The following is a 17840-nucleotide window of genomic DNA, read 5'->3' on the forward strand; positions in this document are numbered from 1 at the left end:
ATATCACCCAAATCGGTTCAGATTTAGATATAGCTCCCATATATAGCTTTCACCCGATTTACACTCATTTGCCCACAGTGGCCAATTTTTTGCTCCGATTTAGTTGAAATTTTGCACAGGGAGTAGAATTAGCATTATAGCTATGCGTGTCAAATTTGGTGGAAATCGGTTCAGATTTAGATATAGCTCCCATATATAGCTTTCGGCCGATTTACACTCATATGACCACAGAGGCCAATTTTTTGGTCCGATTTAGATGAAATTTTGCACAGGGAGCAGAATTACCATTGTAGCTATGCGTGCTAAATTTGGTTGAAATCGGTTCAGATTTAGATATATCTCCTATATATAGCTTTCGCCCGATTTACACTCATATGACCACAGATGCCAATTTTTAACTCCGATTTAGTTGAAATTTTGCACAGGGAGTAGAATTAGCATTGTTGCTATGCGTGCCAAATATGGTTGAAATCGGTTCAGATTTAGATATAGCTCCCATATATGTTTTTCTGATTTTAACAAAAATGGTCAAAATACCAACATTTTCCTTGTAAAATCGCCACTGCTTAGTCAAAAAGTTGTAAAAATGACTCTAATTTTCCTAAACTTCTAATACATATATATCGAGCGATAAATCATAAATAAACTTTTTCGAAGTTTCCTTAAAATTGCTTCAGATTTAAACGTTTCCCATATTTTTTTACTAACATTGTGTTCCACCCTAGTGCATTAGCTGACTTAAATTTTGAGTCTATAGATTTTGTAGAAGTCTATCAAATTCTTCCAGATCGAGTGATATTTAAATGTATGTATTTGGGACAAACCTTTATATATAGCACCCAACCCATTTGACGGATGTGATATGGTATCGAAAATGTAGATCTACAAAGTGGTGCAGGGTATAATATAGTCGGCCCCGCCCGACTTTAGACTTTCCTTACTTGTTTTTAACTATATATGTACATTATGTTATTTATTTACAAAAATCGTTACTGTTCTGAAATCATTGACGGCGCTAGCTACTTGTGGTTTACGCGTTTGGTTCGCGAATAAAAAAAAATTAAGAGTTGGAAAATATAACTTTTAATTTAGTGCTCAAAATGTATCATTGTTCAATTAAAAAATTTAAGTTTTTCATTTAAAAAATGCAAATAAAAAATTGCAAACATGTATGGACCAGAGATCTGCAACGAGTATGATCAAGTCTACTCAATCATCTCTTAAAAAAAAAAACGAATACAATCACTCATGTGCATAGAAAAAACGAGTTCGTTCGACCCGCTCAAACCAAAGATTATAGATTTGAGGAAGATGGGAGATTGGCTTGCGTCATACCAAATGTTGCATTTACCAGATTAGTTTAATACATGTTTGTAATCTTTTAGTTGTTTTTCGTTTTTATTTTTTAAATGAAAAATGTAATTTTCTTAATGAAACAATGTTAAATTTTAGGCAACAACAAAAAAAATTACATTTTCCCCTTTATGGAAATTTATTTCGTGCTCTTAATTTCATTTTATTTGCATTTTAATGCTATGCCAATACTTGTCGTATACGCGTTTGGTTCGAGTGTTAAACTAATGTGGTAAATGGTTTGATGTGCTCAGTAGCCAATCTCCCATATTCCTCTTCTATAATCTTTGGTCAATGCAACATTTGGTATGACGCAAGCCAATTTCCCATCTTCTAAAGTCTATTATCTTTGATCGCAACATTGCATTACAGGAACGGCTCGGTTGCATTTTCCATAGTTTAGGTTACATATAATGACAGCCCCTTATTTCAAGTTCTTTTAGGCTATTCAGCCATTGTTTTACCACCCTTATTATTGAGTACTGCCCGATTCCATTTTTAGGCCAAGGAGAGAAGTTTTGAAACACTCAGAAATGTCATATAGTTACTGTAGTATAGATAGGGGGACTATAACCCCCCTATCTATACTACAGTAACTATATATAATGGAAAACCATATAAAGGTTTTCACATTCTAGGGTGGCTAATATTTTTCTTGAGGGGGCTAAGCCCTCCCCCCAGAGACCTTACTACGCTTATGCCGACGACTAAATATTGCTTTATGATGATCATATATGATATTGTGACCCGCAAACATCAAATGTACAGGATTTTTTCTACGTATAAAAAAGACAAGTTTCAAGGTTAATCTTTTATTGGTTTTTCTTATTCGCTTCAAAATTCGTGTACGCGTGTTAAAAAATCGAGTTTCCGAAAACCGTCTTTTCCAAATTTTAAAATAATCGAAAGTTCGAAATAGCCCATTAATTTTGATTACAATACCTAGATCAGAGGATTGGATCTATAAATATGATCTATAAATTTATTTCAATGAACTAGTTTCTCATTCACGACCTTTAGCTTTATGCCATATTTCCAGCGTACGGCGAATAAAATAATCACCCTGTATGACAATTATTATTCCGGAGATTAAGAGCATACCTTGCATTAAGATTAAACTGAAAGATATGCGTTCATCCTCATCATCGAATATTTCATGGCTAAATACAGCACGTATTAATGGTCCATACTCAGCTAGATAACGTGATCGGGTTACGAACAATAAAACAATAAGTACAAAATGGACAAGTATGCACTGGAAGGAAACAAGTCAGGAGATGTCTGCTTTTATTATTTTTACGCTATGTAAAAGGCAATAGATTTGTATGTGATAAAATATCGATTAGAGTCCGACCGAGTATTTCGGATTCAGTCTGGGCTTAGCTTCTCAATTCAATACTCAAACAATTTAACAACAAACATATGAAAATATTCAACGGTCCTATGATAAAATGTTAGATTTTATCACTACAAGCATTACTGATGGAAAATAAAACGCTCTGAAAAATTATTATTTTTTTCATTGAGACTCGCTGGTAGAATATGTGTTGGTAGGGCAGGCATTATATCAATGCACCTTAAATATCCGATTACAAAAGAAAATTACTATTACATTCAGATACGACATCTGGCTATCAATATTTCACGTTATTGCTAAGCTACGGCAAACAATTTGTTTCTCAGTCGGGCTCCATTGTCGATCGATATCGTTCATTGTTCATCGATATCGTCATCTTGACTAAGTGCTCCTCGTCAATATTTCTTTGAAAACTTACATGTAGCCTGTTGATCAATCGTGTCATAGACATCTTTGAATACCACCAAAACCATGTTCCCAAACCATAATAGAGCGATGCAAAACATATTGCAATACTAACACATTGGTGTTCAAAGATCCGTATATCATACATAGGCGTATCATAGATATTAATTTCAAAATAGTTCCATAATGCTAAGACCTATATTAAATGATATTTGTGAGCGAATGAAAAATACTATTGTATGATATCAATTGAATTTCATCTTACCGCTTGACAGATTTCAGCAATGGCCAACAATTCTTTACGGCTTGGACAAATCATTTATTAGAAGTAAAAAGAAAATAGAAATAAGCAAACAATTTTTTTGAGAATTTAAGCATTCAGTGTTTCTCAATTATAATTTCGAAATCGAATTACAGATGCCAAACTAGAAATGATAGCTACACTACAAAATTATGAGAAGCAGAGTCTGCTTAAAAATTGACGCATATCGGTCCATAATTAGCTTTTTCGTCAAAACCAAAATGGACTGTTGAGTGTTAAAAAATCAAGACAAATCAGCTAATCATTTTCGATGTTGGTTCTAAGCCGTTTAATCGCCTTTCTATAATGGCCTAAATTGACTAATCATGGAATTTGAATTTATAGATGATGGGGTACATATATTTCTTTTTATACTTAAGGTGGGTATTAAGTTCGAGTTTAGCCGCTAAAATTGCTATTTTTTCACGATTACTTTTCTTACTTAATACATTTTAAGGAACACCAAGTTTGTGAAAATTTGCTTTGGGCTATTCCCCATCAAGTTATAATAAAATTTGCAACAAAATTTGTATAATTGTATGACTTTTTTTACTGATTTAGTTTTCACTTTAGCGATTTTAGCGGCTAAACTCGAACTTAATACTCACCTTTAAAATGGAAAGTACCGATGTCAAAAGTGGACTTTTCAATAATTGTATTTTTTGTTTTGTAATTCTTAAATAGTCGAAAAATCGTCTCTTGTTGTTGGTGAAAATCGTTTAATCACCCTTCTTTAGTGACCATAACTGTCTGATTGAAATTTGGTACGTGATGTTTGTATATGCATAACTTCTTACAAATATGCAAAAATTAGACCATAACAGTCCTAATTATATATAGCCCCAAAATCTTTCTTGTAGAAGCAAATTTAATTAGATCCAATTAAATTTGGATCTAATTAATAGTCTATAATTATATATACACCCAAAGAAATTTGTTAGTAGGGACAGCAGAAAAGTATGTTAAAACAGCAGAAAATCTGCTGAAAAAGGGACAGCAGTCACTGTTTGCTGAAATAGCAAACATTTCCTGCTATTTTTGAAGCTCGATTAAACTAAAACATGTTTTATTTTGGCTAAAACAAATAAAAATGTCAACTTAGGATCTATACTAACATAATTAAAACAATATTTTATGAATATCTAAAGTATTTGACAAAAAATCTGAATATTTATCGAATTGAGGCATAACAGCAAACAAAATGTTTGCTGGTCGTATTTAGGAGCTTGTAAGTATATTACAGTGCAAAAATATACCAAAAACTACTTTTGGTTCTTAAATATGCTTTGGGGAAAAATTTATAACCTAAAAATTTTATAAATTGTTGTTCATTTGGCCCTAAAGTACAAAAATATAACAGCAGACATCGACTGCTGTTTTTAGCAGACTTTTTTCTATGAGTGTAGTAAAACATTTCACCAATATAAATCCACTTAGAATAGCATGAAATCCAGTACTTCGTTTTTCGTTGTTCGATTAAAAACCCTAATGGAATCTAATTTGTCGAAATATTTCTTTATTTACAATGATATGAAGTGTTTTTCAAATTTTGTTTGGCTGGAGTCGGAGTCGAGCAAATTTTCTACGACTGCGGCTCAGACTCCTACTCCGGCTCCACAGCCCTGCTTACAACTATGCAAAAATTGGACCATATCGGTCCTAATTATATATAGCTCCCATATAAACAAATCTCTCTTAAATTTTGGTACGCCATCTTAGTCAAAGACAATAAACTCTAGGAAGATATGAAATTGGCTACTGAGGAGATCAAACCATTTACCGTGTTAGTTTCACACTCGAACCAAACGCGTATACGACAAGTATTGACATAGCATTAAAATGTAGCAAAAAATGTAAAATGTAAAAACGAAATAAATTTCCTTAAACGGGAAAATGCAATTTTTTTTGTTGTTGCCTAAAATTTAACAGTGTTTCATTAAGAAAATTCAGTTTTTCATTTAAAAAATAAAAACGAAAAACAAATAAAAAATTACAAACATGTATGGAACTAACATGGTAAATGCAACATTTGGTATGACGCAAGCCAATTTCCTATCTTCCTCAAGTCTATTGTCTTTGATCTTAGTCTATAATTATATATAGTCCCCATATAACCTGAACTCCATATTTGATTTACGGAATCTTTTGGAGGAGCAAATTTAATGCGATCTGGTTGAAATTTTGTACGTGATATCAATATATGCCATTTAACAACCATGCAAAAATTAATACATAGCAAATCTGTTAATAAATAAAAATTACTTCAATACCACTAATCGACTGAGAATCTCAAATGAACAGAGTCGATTTTCTGTCAAAAAAAGTTGAAGTCGCTTTTTTGTTAAAAACAAAGTCGACTCTTGAAAATAAAGATAAATCGGCTATTCGTCTTTTGATGTTGGTTCCTCTAATCGTATTTCTATAGCGGCCAAAATCGAAATTTTTGATAGTCAAAAAATCTACTCTTTTGATGTTGGTAGCCGAAATCGAATAATAATCGAATTTGAATTTAAAGAGTGGACTTTTAAATAATATTTTGTTTTTTTCAAAACTTTAAATAGTCAAAACATCTATTCCAAATTTGGCTTTATCAAATTCAAAAATTCTAATTACACCACCATAAGTTTGTCATTCTGTTTGTAACAGATCGAAATATCGATTTCCGACTATATAAAGTGTTGCGGAGGCCCGGCAGAGATAGGCGACTACGTGCGAACAAGAAAGGAAAATAAGAAAATATCGCATGAGATAAATTTTTGTTGCTCGCGAACATATTTTTTTTGCTCGACCTACCCTAATCTACACCAACAGTACCCTACACCGATGTGGACAGTATTATGTATGTAATTATGTGGATGTGACGCGTAATGAACAGCGCGATCTGTGGCCATATGCTAATCTAATCAGAATCAGCAGTATGCAGACCGTACCAATGCATTTACACCCGCATTGTTGTTTATTTTTGGCAGATTTATTTAGGGGCCCAGTAATTGATATTTGTTCGGGTTGTATTCAAATTCATACAGATTATGTTCACAGGTAAAATTCCCCAGAGTAGAGGAGAAGAGTTGAATGAGACAATCGAAATACGTACTGGAATTCTATATTCTCATTTTTTATTCATATTATCTCACAACAAAGAGTATTTTTTTTTGTGGCCCAAGCGTGTCACATTTGGCAGGCTGCTGATGGAGACGTCTCGTACGTGGGTTCCATCTGGTAGCCCACAGCATCAGTGGTGAGGTTAGGTAATTTGGCTGAGTGTGCCACAAATGATTTTTTTTTGGCCGTGGGACTCATAGGCGGCGGTTTGGCGAGTAGTGCTATGACCCATAATGCTGGCGAGGCTTTTTGTTCAATTATAAGGAATCTCCGTATTATAAAAGGGAATTCCAAATTTCCATTTGCCAGATGTTAGCCCAACATTAAATATATGGATGTGCAGTGCGGCTGGGGTATGAGTCTTATTGGGCGACGGAAAAGTGATGGTTTTTGCTTGGCTTGGGAATACCCGGAACTGCGGGCAGAAATGGTGCTTATCGTTTGTGTTTTTATATATATTTATTGCACCAAATAATTATAAAATATTTTTTTTGGTTCTTCAATTGGTTTTTGCGTCTGGCGTGGTTAGTGGTTAGTAGAATGTGGGTGCGGTGTTGGAAAGCGTAGAAAAATGAGAAAAAAGGTAAGGTTGCGTTGTTACACCGTAGTAGGAATACGATAGTAGGGTTGCTCGGTAGACACAAAATTCATTCATGAGATCCCGCGAAACATGGGGAATGACGACGGTGAGATGTTCAACGGTCGAAAATAGAATCAAGTATAAATATTCATGAAAAAAGAATTTAAACTTGGTTTCAGTAGAAAAGGATAGATATTAGTTAAAAAGATGGCGAAAGTTAGCTTGGAAGGCATTTTTAGGGGGTATTTAAGCGCAAATAGCGTCAAAAGATTTTGTAAAAGTTAATCAGCGAAAACAATTCCTACGGACGGTATTCCAATTTGAATTTGAAGTATCTTTGTGTTGGATCATTGAGGAATTATAGAAGAATAAATATAGATTTATTCGCGAGTGAGAAATTATTGCACAACGACAGGTGTACTCGGGTGTTTTTGTGTTGCATTAAGGCAAATTAATAAAGCCTGGAATAGCCTCCTGAGTGATCAGGAGGCAGCAGTTTTTGAGGGATTTGGAAAGAGGACGACAGAGGCAAGTGCCGCACGGAAAAACCAACAAAGAGGCTACTGGTTGATACTTAGGAGCAAGCGTTCCAGCCCCTAGTGTGTCTGTCCAGGAGTATTAGAACCCAGGAAGTCCAATAAGAAGTGTGGAATTCTACGCGAAGAGTATATAATTCAAATTGCAAGGTAGGACAATTAATGGTCCTGAGTGGGACAGAGTGATTATACTCACTGGGACATAAATACTTACCTCGTGAGAAAAAAGAAACCAAATCCATCCGTGTCTTTGGTGTAAACCACCTTTGTATCACCAAATTTGAAATCCCATAAATCCCAGGAAAATCCTGGTGGGCAATGCCGTTTTAAAATAGAGCACCCCATTTACATCCCATATGTTCAGAACGAACTCTTCCCAGAATATGTATGGGTTGGATGCGAATCCCACTGAGAGTGCTAATGCTCAATGAGTAAGGGAAGTAACCCTAGCGGCGTGAATTGATGTAATTGATTTCAAAAGAAAAAAAAAAAGGAAAATGAAGATTTAACCCAGAAAAAAGTATACATGATTGATTTTAATTACGTGTAAACGTTCAATTATTTTATTTACGTATTTTATGATTATTATTTATATTATATTATTTATTTCCTTTATTATTCATTATTCCATATATATATAATCTTTTTTATTTTAGTGAAAACAATTCCTTTTTTTTAGTTTTCTTTTGATCTTTTGATTTTTGAAATTTGATTTATTGTGTGTGAGGGATTATACAAAGTTGAGGATTTCTTGATAACGTTCGAGGAGAAATTTTAAAGATTTTGATCCTTATTTTTGTGTCCGCTTAACTGAGCTCAATTAGGTAGGAAGTTGTAGAGAAATAGTTACCCCTGTAAATGTGGGAAAAAGAGGTCATAAAACTTTGTTAGTCCCATGTTAATTTTCTAAACTTTTAAATTTTGAAAATTTGTGTTTTCGTATTGTGCAGATTTTAATGTTTTTGATTAGTAACGATTTTGTTTTTTTTTATAATTCTTTTAAATATATGACTCAAACTATGATTAATAAAATTGTGATTTGAAAATGAGTGTAAAAAAGAAAATGATGTGCTAGTTTTTATTTTATGAGGGGACAATGTGTGAAGGTATGATGGAGTGAGTTAGGGACTGGTAATTATGAGTGGGGTTCACAGAAATTGTTTAATAAAGGTATTCGTGGACCATGGAAGGGAGGGCAAAGTGGGAGGCTCTATCCACCAAAGGCCTCATTTTAATGCATTTATCCCTTGTTTTTGTGAGTGTTTTTTTTTGCAGTGTTACATTTTTTCTTTCGTGTTATACCTCGGGCTAGGTTTTGGCGGGTTGAGGACCGTCCTGAGAGGAATGAGTTTGCCGGAGGGCTAATCCTAGCGCGGTATGAGGACATAACAGAAATGGCGCCCAAGCAGAAAAATGATCTTTTAGTTTCTTACATTTTAGAGTACTAGAAGAAGACTTCTAAAGGTACAAGACCACCGAGGTACCTGACAATAGCATATTAGTTTTTCAGTAATAGCCCAATACTAATTCTAGAGATATCTAAAAATATCTTGTTGGTATTGCAACCGGACTTATGTGATAAGTTATTGATGTGCAATATTAGATTTAGATACTTTTAGAAGCATGCTAGTTTTAGGTGAAATTTAGGGGTCAGATGCAATATCTTGTTAAGTGTTTGTAACAATGAATGTTTTGTGATCGACCTGTCTTACTGTTCATTTTTTTGTGATTTCAAATTTAAAATTTTGTTGAATTCTTAGAGAAGATTAAGACCGATTTTGTTACTAACCGTTGTGGAGATGAATTCATAAGTCAGTGTAGTAACTGTCGTTAAATTCTGAGAACTTTTTTCTGAAGTTGATAGGAAATTGCCAGGATACTTAAACTTTTCGGAGAAATTTATTTTTTATTTGTAAAATTGTCGAGGATAAATGCATATAATTCTTTTACTAGACCACTTAATGTTACGGACTCTTGAATGATTAATTTGAGACGAAAGTGAAATATAATTTTGTCTCAGGAAAATCATGAGAATACGAAAAGTACGAAAATTACCACTCACACCTGATAATACCAGCACATGATACCCTCAAGTATTACGATAGTAGAACATATTAATTAGAAAATAAATATTTAATTGAGCTTTTGTCTGACATTGATAGCGAACAGTTTCATACATTTACAAAAAAAAAAAAAAAAAAAAAAAATAAATAAATAAATAAATAAAAAGATAAAAGGGGAAAGGGAAAATTACGTTAAAATTCTAAAATTAAATTAATAATAAAAAGAAATCGATTGCACAAACAAAAAAAAAAATTGAATTGAACATTGTTTGTTTTGGCAAATCGGGGCATGATTACAAGATCCCGTTCTAGAACTAAAAGAAATAGGCAGGAATCGTTTGATCCGAATAACACCATAACGTATATAGACCCGAAAAGATCCAAAATGACAGATTCTCAAAACCGACTCAATATTGAAGAAGGGGGTATTCGGGATATTTCAAATTCCATCATTGTCCGAAATAATAACTCTGAGAATCCAGCGATTCCACCACCGCCACCGCTAGTGGAGGGACAGTTGAGGCAGACTTCGGCTAATACTCCTGGTGCAGCACATAGTTCAAATGCGGATAGATCTGTTGAGAATAAAGTGAAGGCGATCATTAGTGATGAAATGAAAGATATGAGGAGCACAATAGACTCACTCGCTAGAACAGTTAGAGAATTGTCAGTAATAGTAAGTCAAGTTCAGTCGACCTCAGGGCCAAGCTCTACATCCAGCAGTAACAGTCTCGAAGGAAGAGATATAGACGCAAGGACTACATCCAATATAACAATGAATAATAGGCCAGGATCAGGGGTACCATCAGTAAATAGTAACAATTCATATCCGAATTCTGTAATGAACGAAAATATAAGAATTCGAGTAGATAAATTCGGCATAAATTTTGACGGTAACTTACAGAAATTGACAGTAGAGGAATTTATATTCCGCCTTGAGTGTCTCCAGTCCCAATATGGCATTCCTTGGGAAGAAATTTTACGCGACTTTCGCCTTTTGATCTCCGGACCAGCATTGGAATGGTTCTGGAATGCACAGAAGTTTAAATATTTTGAAAATTGGTCGCATTTGAAGGAGGCGTTATTATGTCAATACAGGTCAAGTAAATCTGCGTTCGAGGCAATGAGGGAACTAGTGGATAGGAAGCAAATGAGTAATGAACCTATAGATGTTTATTTTCATAGTATGGCTCAGCTTCGTGCTAGGTTGCTTCAACCGATAAGCGATTTGGACATGGTTAACATTATGAAAGTCAATGTAAGGGAAAATATTAAAGTAATTGTATACCCCATGGCGATTTCGACCGTTGAAATGCTCCGTACGGAATGTAGAGAAGCCGAAAGGAACTTTCCCAGGCCAGAAATGAGACCGGTTCATACAAGTCAACGGCCTACGAGGCACGTTAACGAAGTTTACATGGATGAAGATGGCCGATATGAATATGAGAGTCAACCAGAAGTAGATGAGGTTGCTGCTATGAGAGTAGGACAGCAACAAAATAGACAATTAATATGTTGGAATTGTCGCGGAAGTGGTCATGTATTCATGGATTGTCCATCGACTGAAAGAGCATTGTTTTGTTATCGATGTGGCAAACCAAATACAATCACGCCTAAATGCCCAAATTGTCAGTCGGGAAACCACAAGGGGGGCGTGGAGAAACCGGGGGAACCGCGTCCGTCGGAGAATCCCCGAAATTAGACCCGATTAGTATTTTACCCTGTAGTTTAAATGATCAACGTGGGAAGAAAGTGACTGGAAAGAATATTGATAGCGATACCAGCTTTTCTAGGAAAAGGCATTATATGCCCATAGAATTAAGGCAACAGAATTATGAAGAGGTTAGAGCAAGGATTTTTGATGAGGAAATTAATGTGAGACCGATTTCAAATAGGATTTTAAAAATTCGACAGAAAACGGCAGAAAAACGAAGGTGTAAACGAGAGTTAGTTGAATCAATTCACCGAGCAAGTAATAGAAATGGTGATCCTCGTGTTTTTGCCGAAATACAAATAGGAAACAAAATCTTGAAGGGATTATTAGATACCGGGGCAACCGTTAGTATAATGGGAAAGGGATGTCGTGAAATTGTAGAAGAATTGTCCATTGATATATTACCGATTTTTAATAATGTTTCTACTGCTAGTGGTGATACCTATAGAATAATTGGAAAAATCGCATGCGAGATAAAATACCATGACATAGTCAAGGGGATGAATTTTTATCTTTGTCCCGAATTAGAGCAGGAATTATACTTGGGTATAGATTTTTGGCGAGAATTCGAGCTTGCTCCTGATATATTAGGGGTGGCCGAGATGAATGTGGAGCAAATTTATAAAGATTTTTCCGAAAACCAACTAGAGTATAAATTGAAGCCTCACGACTTATCGGATGAGCAAAAAAATAAACTGGATGATGCGATAAAAGAGTTTGACACTTTTGAGGAGAAAGGATTAGGATGTACGAAATTGGAAAAACATACTATTAAATTGATAGAGGGAGCAGAACCGGTAAAGGATCGTTATTATCCTATATCGCCTGCCGTTCAACAAATTACCTATGATGAGATAGATAAAATGTTGGCCTTAAATGTTATTGAATTGAGCGAAAGTCCCTGGAGCAACCGAACTACGGTAGTTAGGAAACCGGGTAAGAACCGATTTTGTCTTGATGCGAGGAAGTTGAATAAACTAACCGAGAAAGATGCCTATCCCATACAAAACATAGACGGTATTCTTAGTAGGATAGATGAGACGTACTTCATTAGTAGTGTAGACTTGAAATTTGCATTTTGGCAAATTGAGCTCGACGAGGAAAGTAAAAGATATACGGCGTTTACAGTAGCCGGACGACCATTGTACCAATTTAGAGTCATGCCTTTTGGTCTTTGCAATGCGGCGCAAAGACTATGCCGTTTAATGGACAAGGTCGTCCCGGCCAGGTTAAAGGAAAATGTTTTCGTTTATTTAGACGATTTGTTGATAATTTCCGCCGATTTCGATCAACACATAAAACTTTTGAAGGAAGTGGCTCAATGTTTGAGAAACGCTGGCTTAACCATAGGTTTGAAGAAATCGCAGTTTTGTTTTAGGGAACTGAAATATTTAGGTTTCATTATTGGGAATGGGATGTTAAGGACAGACCCAGATAAATTGGAGGCTATACGAAAAATCCCGATTCCGAAAAGTCCCCGCGAGGTTAGGAGCTTTCTCGGTACAGCCGGATGGTACCGCAGATTCATACGAGATTTCGCGACAATATCTGCACCTTTGACGGACACCCTGAAGAAAAGCAAGAAGTTTACTATGACATCAGAAGCTGCCAATGCGTTTGAATGTTTGAAGAGAGCTCTCACATCGGCTCCAGTACTACGACATGCGGATTTCAATAAAAGATTTTTTATCCAATGCGATGCGTCGGATTATGGCATTGGAGCGGTTCTTTTTCAGCTGAACGATAGAAGAGAAGAGCACCCAATTGCGTTTTACTCGCAAAAACTGAACCAATGTCAACGAAATTATAGTGTGACGGAGAAAGAATGCCTCGCTGCTGTTATGGCAGTGAAGAAATTCCGTCCATATGTAGAATTAATGGATTTTACCGTCATCACGGACCATGCCAGTTTGCAATGGTTAATGAACCTGAAGGACTTGAGTGGAAGACTCGCCCGGTGGTCACTGCAATTACAGGCCTATCGCTTCGAAATAGAACACAGAAAAGGAAAGGAAAACATCGTTGCGGATATGTTGTCCAGGTTGGCAGTCGTGGACGAATTGAAGCTAGACGAGATTTTAGGTTTTGAAACGACGGAGTTTGATAGTGAGGATTACCGAGAACTCAGGAAAACAGTAGAGGAAAAAGGTGAAGCACTTCCGGATTTAAAAGTGGACGAAGGCATAGTTTTTAAGAGAATGCGCATCGAAAACAATGAGGAGCTACAGGAATACGAGTGGAGACTCTGGGTCCCTCAGACAATAACCCATGAACTTATTGAGAAGGCACATGATGAGCCGACTTCAGCTCACGGAGGAATGTGGAAGACGTTGAATCGACTCAGGCAGAAGTTTTATTGGCCCAATATGACGTCACAGGTTCGACAATATGTTTCCAATTGTGTGACGTGTAAGGAAACCAAATCGGTGAATTGTCGGACTAGACCGACCATAGGGGATGAAGTTCGAACGGATAGGCCTTTCCAAAAACTTTATGTAGATTTTTTAGGAAAATATCCCCGGTCCAAGAGCGGAAATGCCTATATATTTATAGTAGTGGACCATTTCTCGAAGTTCACCTTCTTGAAGGCAATGAGAGATGCCACTGCTTCTAATGTGGTTAAGTTTCTAGTGGAGGAGATTTTCCGAAAATTTGGGGTCCCTGAGACTATTCATAGTGATAATGGGGCACAGTTTGTTTCAAATCATTTCAAAGAAATGATAAAATCATACGGCATAAATCATTTGCAGACTGCCCCATATTCACCCCAATCAAATGCTTCTGAGCGGGTTAACCAATCGGTTCTCGCGGCCATCAGAGCATATCTGGAGAAGGATCATAGGGATTGGGATCTCTATCTGACGGAGATTGAGTGTGCACTCAGGTCATCGGTTCATAGTGCGACGGGGGTTACACCATTCTTCGCCATCTTTGGATATCATATGTATACGAATGGATCTGATTATAAATTGGCCAGAAAGTTGAGGTCATTAACGGAACACGAAATTTTGAATTTGGATAAATCCGACAGGATGGAATTGATAAGAGAGAAGATTAAAGCAAATATGCATAAAGCGTTCGAAGTTAGTTCGAAACGCTACAATCAAAGAGCTCGGCTTATTAAATTTCATCCTGGTCAGGAAATCTATAGACGGAATTATGTCTTAAGTGACTTTGGCAGAAATTTCAATTCAAAATTCGCGAGAAAATTCACGAAGTGTAGGATATCCAAGATGGTAGGAAATAATATGTATGAACTGAAAGATTTACAGGGGAGACCGCTAGGAGTGGCTCACACGAAGTATCTCAAGATGTGAGGTTGTGGTTTCGAAATATATCAAGTTAAGGACGGTAGATGAATAGCAATAGGTTGAAAAATGGATATGATAAAGTAATTGGGATTTTTCTATATTTATATATCTACATTTTTCACCAATGAAGAACGGTGATACTATATGAATGTGCAATATACTCGCTGTGATCTTGAGATAAACTACGTGCAATATAGGATTAAGTATGTGTCGTTGTAAACTGTCCTGCATGTTAGTAACTGTCCCTAAATTATATTTTTTTTGATTATACTATTCTATGTGATTATACTGGAACTTATACATACGTGACACAGTGAAGGCATTGTAACACCCAATTCGTATAGCAATCGAAAGTTCATTCCTGGAAAAAAATATATAAAGAAACCCGAAAGTAACTTCATTACCATGGAAAGAATTATTTTTTTTTGTACTTCCCTGAGTCTTTTTTTTTTTTACAGTATACTGCATATTTTAGCCCGGCTTATGAGACTTCAGGGTGTGGGAGTTCCCCACGTTGGAACCGGTGTATTTTGGATGACCTGCATCCCACATAGTTGAACATATATATATTTCAGACTTTAGCCATTCATTACCTGATGTGATCGGACACAGGCGGCAACCTCTCGCACACCGTTCATTCTTTCGTAGACTCGGAATAAACGGAGTTTTGTTGCGGAGGCCCGGCAGAGATAGGCGACTACGTGCGAACAAGAAAGGAAAATAAGAAAATATCGCATGAGATAAATTTTTGTTGCTCGCGAACATATTTTTTTTGCTCGACCTACCCTAATCTACACCAACAGTACCCTACACCGATGTGGACAGTATTATGTATGTAATTATGTGGATGTGACGCGTAATGAACAGCGCGATCTGTGGCCATATGCTAATCTAATCAGAATCAGCAGTATGCAGACCGTACCAATGCATTTACACCCGCATTGTTGTTTATTTTTGGCAGATTTATTTAGGGGCCCAGTAATTGATATTTGTTCGGGTTGTATTCAAATTCATACAGATTATGTTCACAGGTAAAATTCCCCAGAGTAGAGGAGAAGAGTTGAATGAGACAATCGAAATACGTACTGGAATTCTATATTCTCATTTTTTATTCATATTATCTCACAACAAAGAGTATTTTTTTTTGTGGCCCAAGCGTGTCACATTTGGCAGGCTGCTGATGGAGACGTCTCGTACGTGGGTTCCATCTGGTAGCCCACAGCATCAGTGGTGAGGTTAGGTAATTTGGCTGAGTGTGCCACAAATGATTTTTTTTTGGCCGTGGGACTCATAGGCGGCGGTTTGGCGAGTAGTGCTATGACCCATAATGCTGGCGAGGCTTTTTGTTCAATTATAAGGAATCTCCGTATTATAAAAGGGAATTCCAAATTTCCATTTGCCAGATGTTAGCCCAACATTAAATATATGGATGTGCAGTGCGGCTGGGGTATGAGTCTTATTGGGCGACGGAAAAGTGATGGTTTTTGCTTGGCTTGGGAATACCCGGAACTGCGGGCAGAAATGGTGCTTATCGTTTGTGTTTTTATATATATTTATTGCACCAAATAATTATAAAATATTTTTTTTGGTTCTTCAATTGGTTTTTGCGTCTGGCGTGGTTAGTGGTTAGTAGAATGTGGGTGCGGTGTTGGAAAGCGTAGAAAAATGAGAAAAAAGGTAAGGTTGCGTTGTTACACCGTAGTAGGAATACGATAGTAGGGTTGCTCGGTAGACACAAAATTCATTCATGAGATCCCGCGAAACATGGGGAATGACGACGGTGAGATGTTCAACGGTCGAAAATAGAATCAAGTATAAATATTCATGAAAAAAGAATTTAAACTTGGTTTCAGTAGAAAAGGATAGATATTAGTTAAAAAGATGGCGAAAGTTAGCTTGGAAGGCATTTTTAGGGGGTATTTAAGCGCAAATAGCGTCAAAAGATTTTGTAAAAGTTAATCAGCGAAAACAATTCCTACGGACGGTATTCCAATTTGAATTTGAAGTATCTTTGTGTTGGATCATTGAGGAATTATAGAAGAATAAATATAGATTTATTCGCGAGTGAGAAATTATTGCACAACGACAGGTGTACTCGGGTGTTTTTGTGTTGCATTAAGGCAAATTAATAAAGCCTGGAATAGCCTCCTGAGTGATCAGGAGGCAGCAGTTTTTGAGGGATTTGGAAAGAGGACGACAGAGGCAAGTGCCGCACGGAAAAACCAACAAAGAGGCTACTGGTTGATACTTAGGAGCAAGCGTTCCAGCCCCTAGTGTGTCTGTCCAGGAGTATTAGAACCCAGGAAGTCCAATAAGAAGTGTGGAATTCTACGCGAAGAGTATATAATTCAAATTGCAAGGTAGGACAATTAATGGTCCTGAGTGGGACAGAGTGATTATACTCACTGGGACATAAATACTTACCTCGTGAGAAAAAAGAAACCAAATCCATCCGTGTCTTTGGTGTAAACCACCTTTGTATCACCAAATTTGAAATCCCATAAATCCCAGGAAAATCCTGGTGGGCAATGCCGTTTTAAAATAGAGCACCCCATTTACATCCCATATGTTCAGAACGAACTCTTCCCAGAATATGTATGGGTTGGATGCGAATCCCACTGAGAGTGCTAATGCTCAATGAGTAAGGGAAGTAACCCTAGCGGCGTGAATTGATGTAATTGATTTCAAAAGAAAAAAAAAAAGGAAAATGAAGATTTAACCCAGAAAAAAGTATACATGATTGATTTTAATTACGTGTAAACGTTCAATTATTTTATTTACGTATTTTATGATTATTATTTATATTATATTATTTATTTCCTTTATTATTCATTATTCCATATATATATAATCTTTTTTATTTTAGTGAAAACAATTCCTTTTTTTTAGTTTTCTTTTGATCTTTTGATTTTTGAAATTTGATTTATTGTGTGTGAGGGATTATACAAAGTTGAGGATTTCTTGATAACGTTCGAGGAGAAATTTTAAAGATTTTGATCCTTATTTTTGTGTCCGCTTAACTGAGCTCAATTAGGTAGGAAGTTGTAGAGAAATAGTTACCCCTGTAAATGTGGGAAAAAGAGGTCATAAAACTTTGTTAGTCCCATGTTAATTTTCT

The 17840-nt window shown here is 36.0% G+C and overlaps 1 protein-coding gene and 2 long non-coding RNA genes across 3 annotated transcripts in view; all 3 read right to left on the reverse strand.

Moving 5' to 3' along the window:
• Window positions 1–2149: 2149 nt before the first annotated feature.
• LOC142229870 (uncharacterized) lies at window positions 2150–3520 on the reverse strand. The gene is made up of 3 exons (XM_075300448.1): window positions 3381–3520; window positions 3129–3311; window positions 2150–2608 (listed from the first exon to the last, which is right to left on the reverse strand). Exons 1-3 carry the CDS (start codon window positions 3432–3434, stop codon window positions 2357–2359), a joined length of 489 nt encoding a protein of 162 aa, XP_075156563.1. The 5' UTR covers window positions 3435–3520; the 3' UTR covers window positions 2150–2356.
• A 478-nt stretch (window positions 3521–3998) lies between these two features.
• LOC142230627 (uncharacterized) overlaps window positions 3999–17840 on the reverse strand; it is a 339644-nt gene continuing 325802 nt past the window's right edge. Inside the window, exon 4 of the long non-coding RNA XR_012720755.1 lies at window positions 3999–4024. This is a non-coding gene — a long non-coding RNA (uncharacterized LOC142230627). The remainder of the gene's footprint in view (window positions 4025–17840) is intronic.
• Window positions 8254–10713, reverse strand: LOC142230530 (uncharacterized). The gene is made up of 4 exons (XR_012720726.1): window positions 10600–10713; window positions 10342–10533; window positions 8937–10272; window positions 8254–8486 (listed from the first exon to the last, which is right to left on the reverse strand). It is a non-coding gene; the product is annotated as an uncharacterized LOC142230530 (long non-coding RNA).

The sequence above is a fragment of the Haematobia irritans genome, chromosome 3, assembly GCF_050003625.1.
Source record: "Haematobia irritans isolate KBUSLIRL chromosome 3, ASM5000362v1, whole genome shotgun sequence".
Lineage (NCBI taxonomy): Eukaryota > Metazoa > Arthropoda > Insecta > Diptera > Muscidae > Haematobia > Haematobia irritans.

Coding starts and splice junctions, on each gene's coding strand:
- LOC142229870 (XM_075300448.1), bottom strand. CDS start 3,434: ATGATTTGTCCAAGCCGTAAAGAATTGTTGGCCATTGCTGAAATCTGT. Junction 3,312..3,380: donor TTGCTGAAATCTGTCAAGCG/GTAAGATGAAAT, acceptor CATTTAATATAG/GTCTTAGCATTATGGAACTA. Junction 2,609..3,128: donor GATTGATCAACAGGCTACAT/GTAAGTTTTCAA, acceptor GTTTCCTTCCAG/TGCATACTTGTCCATTTTGT.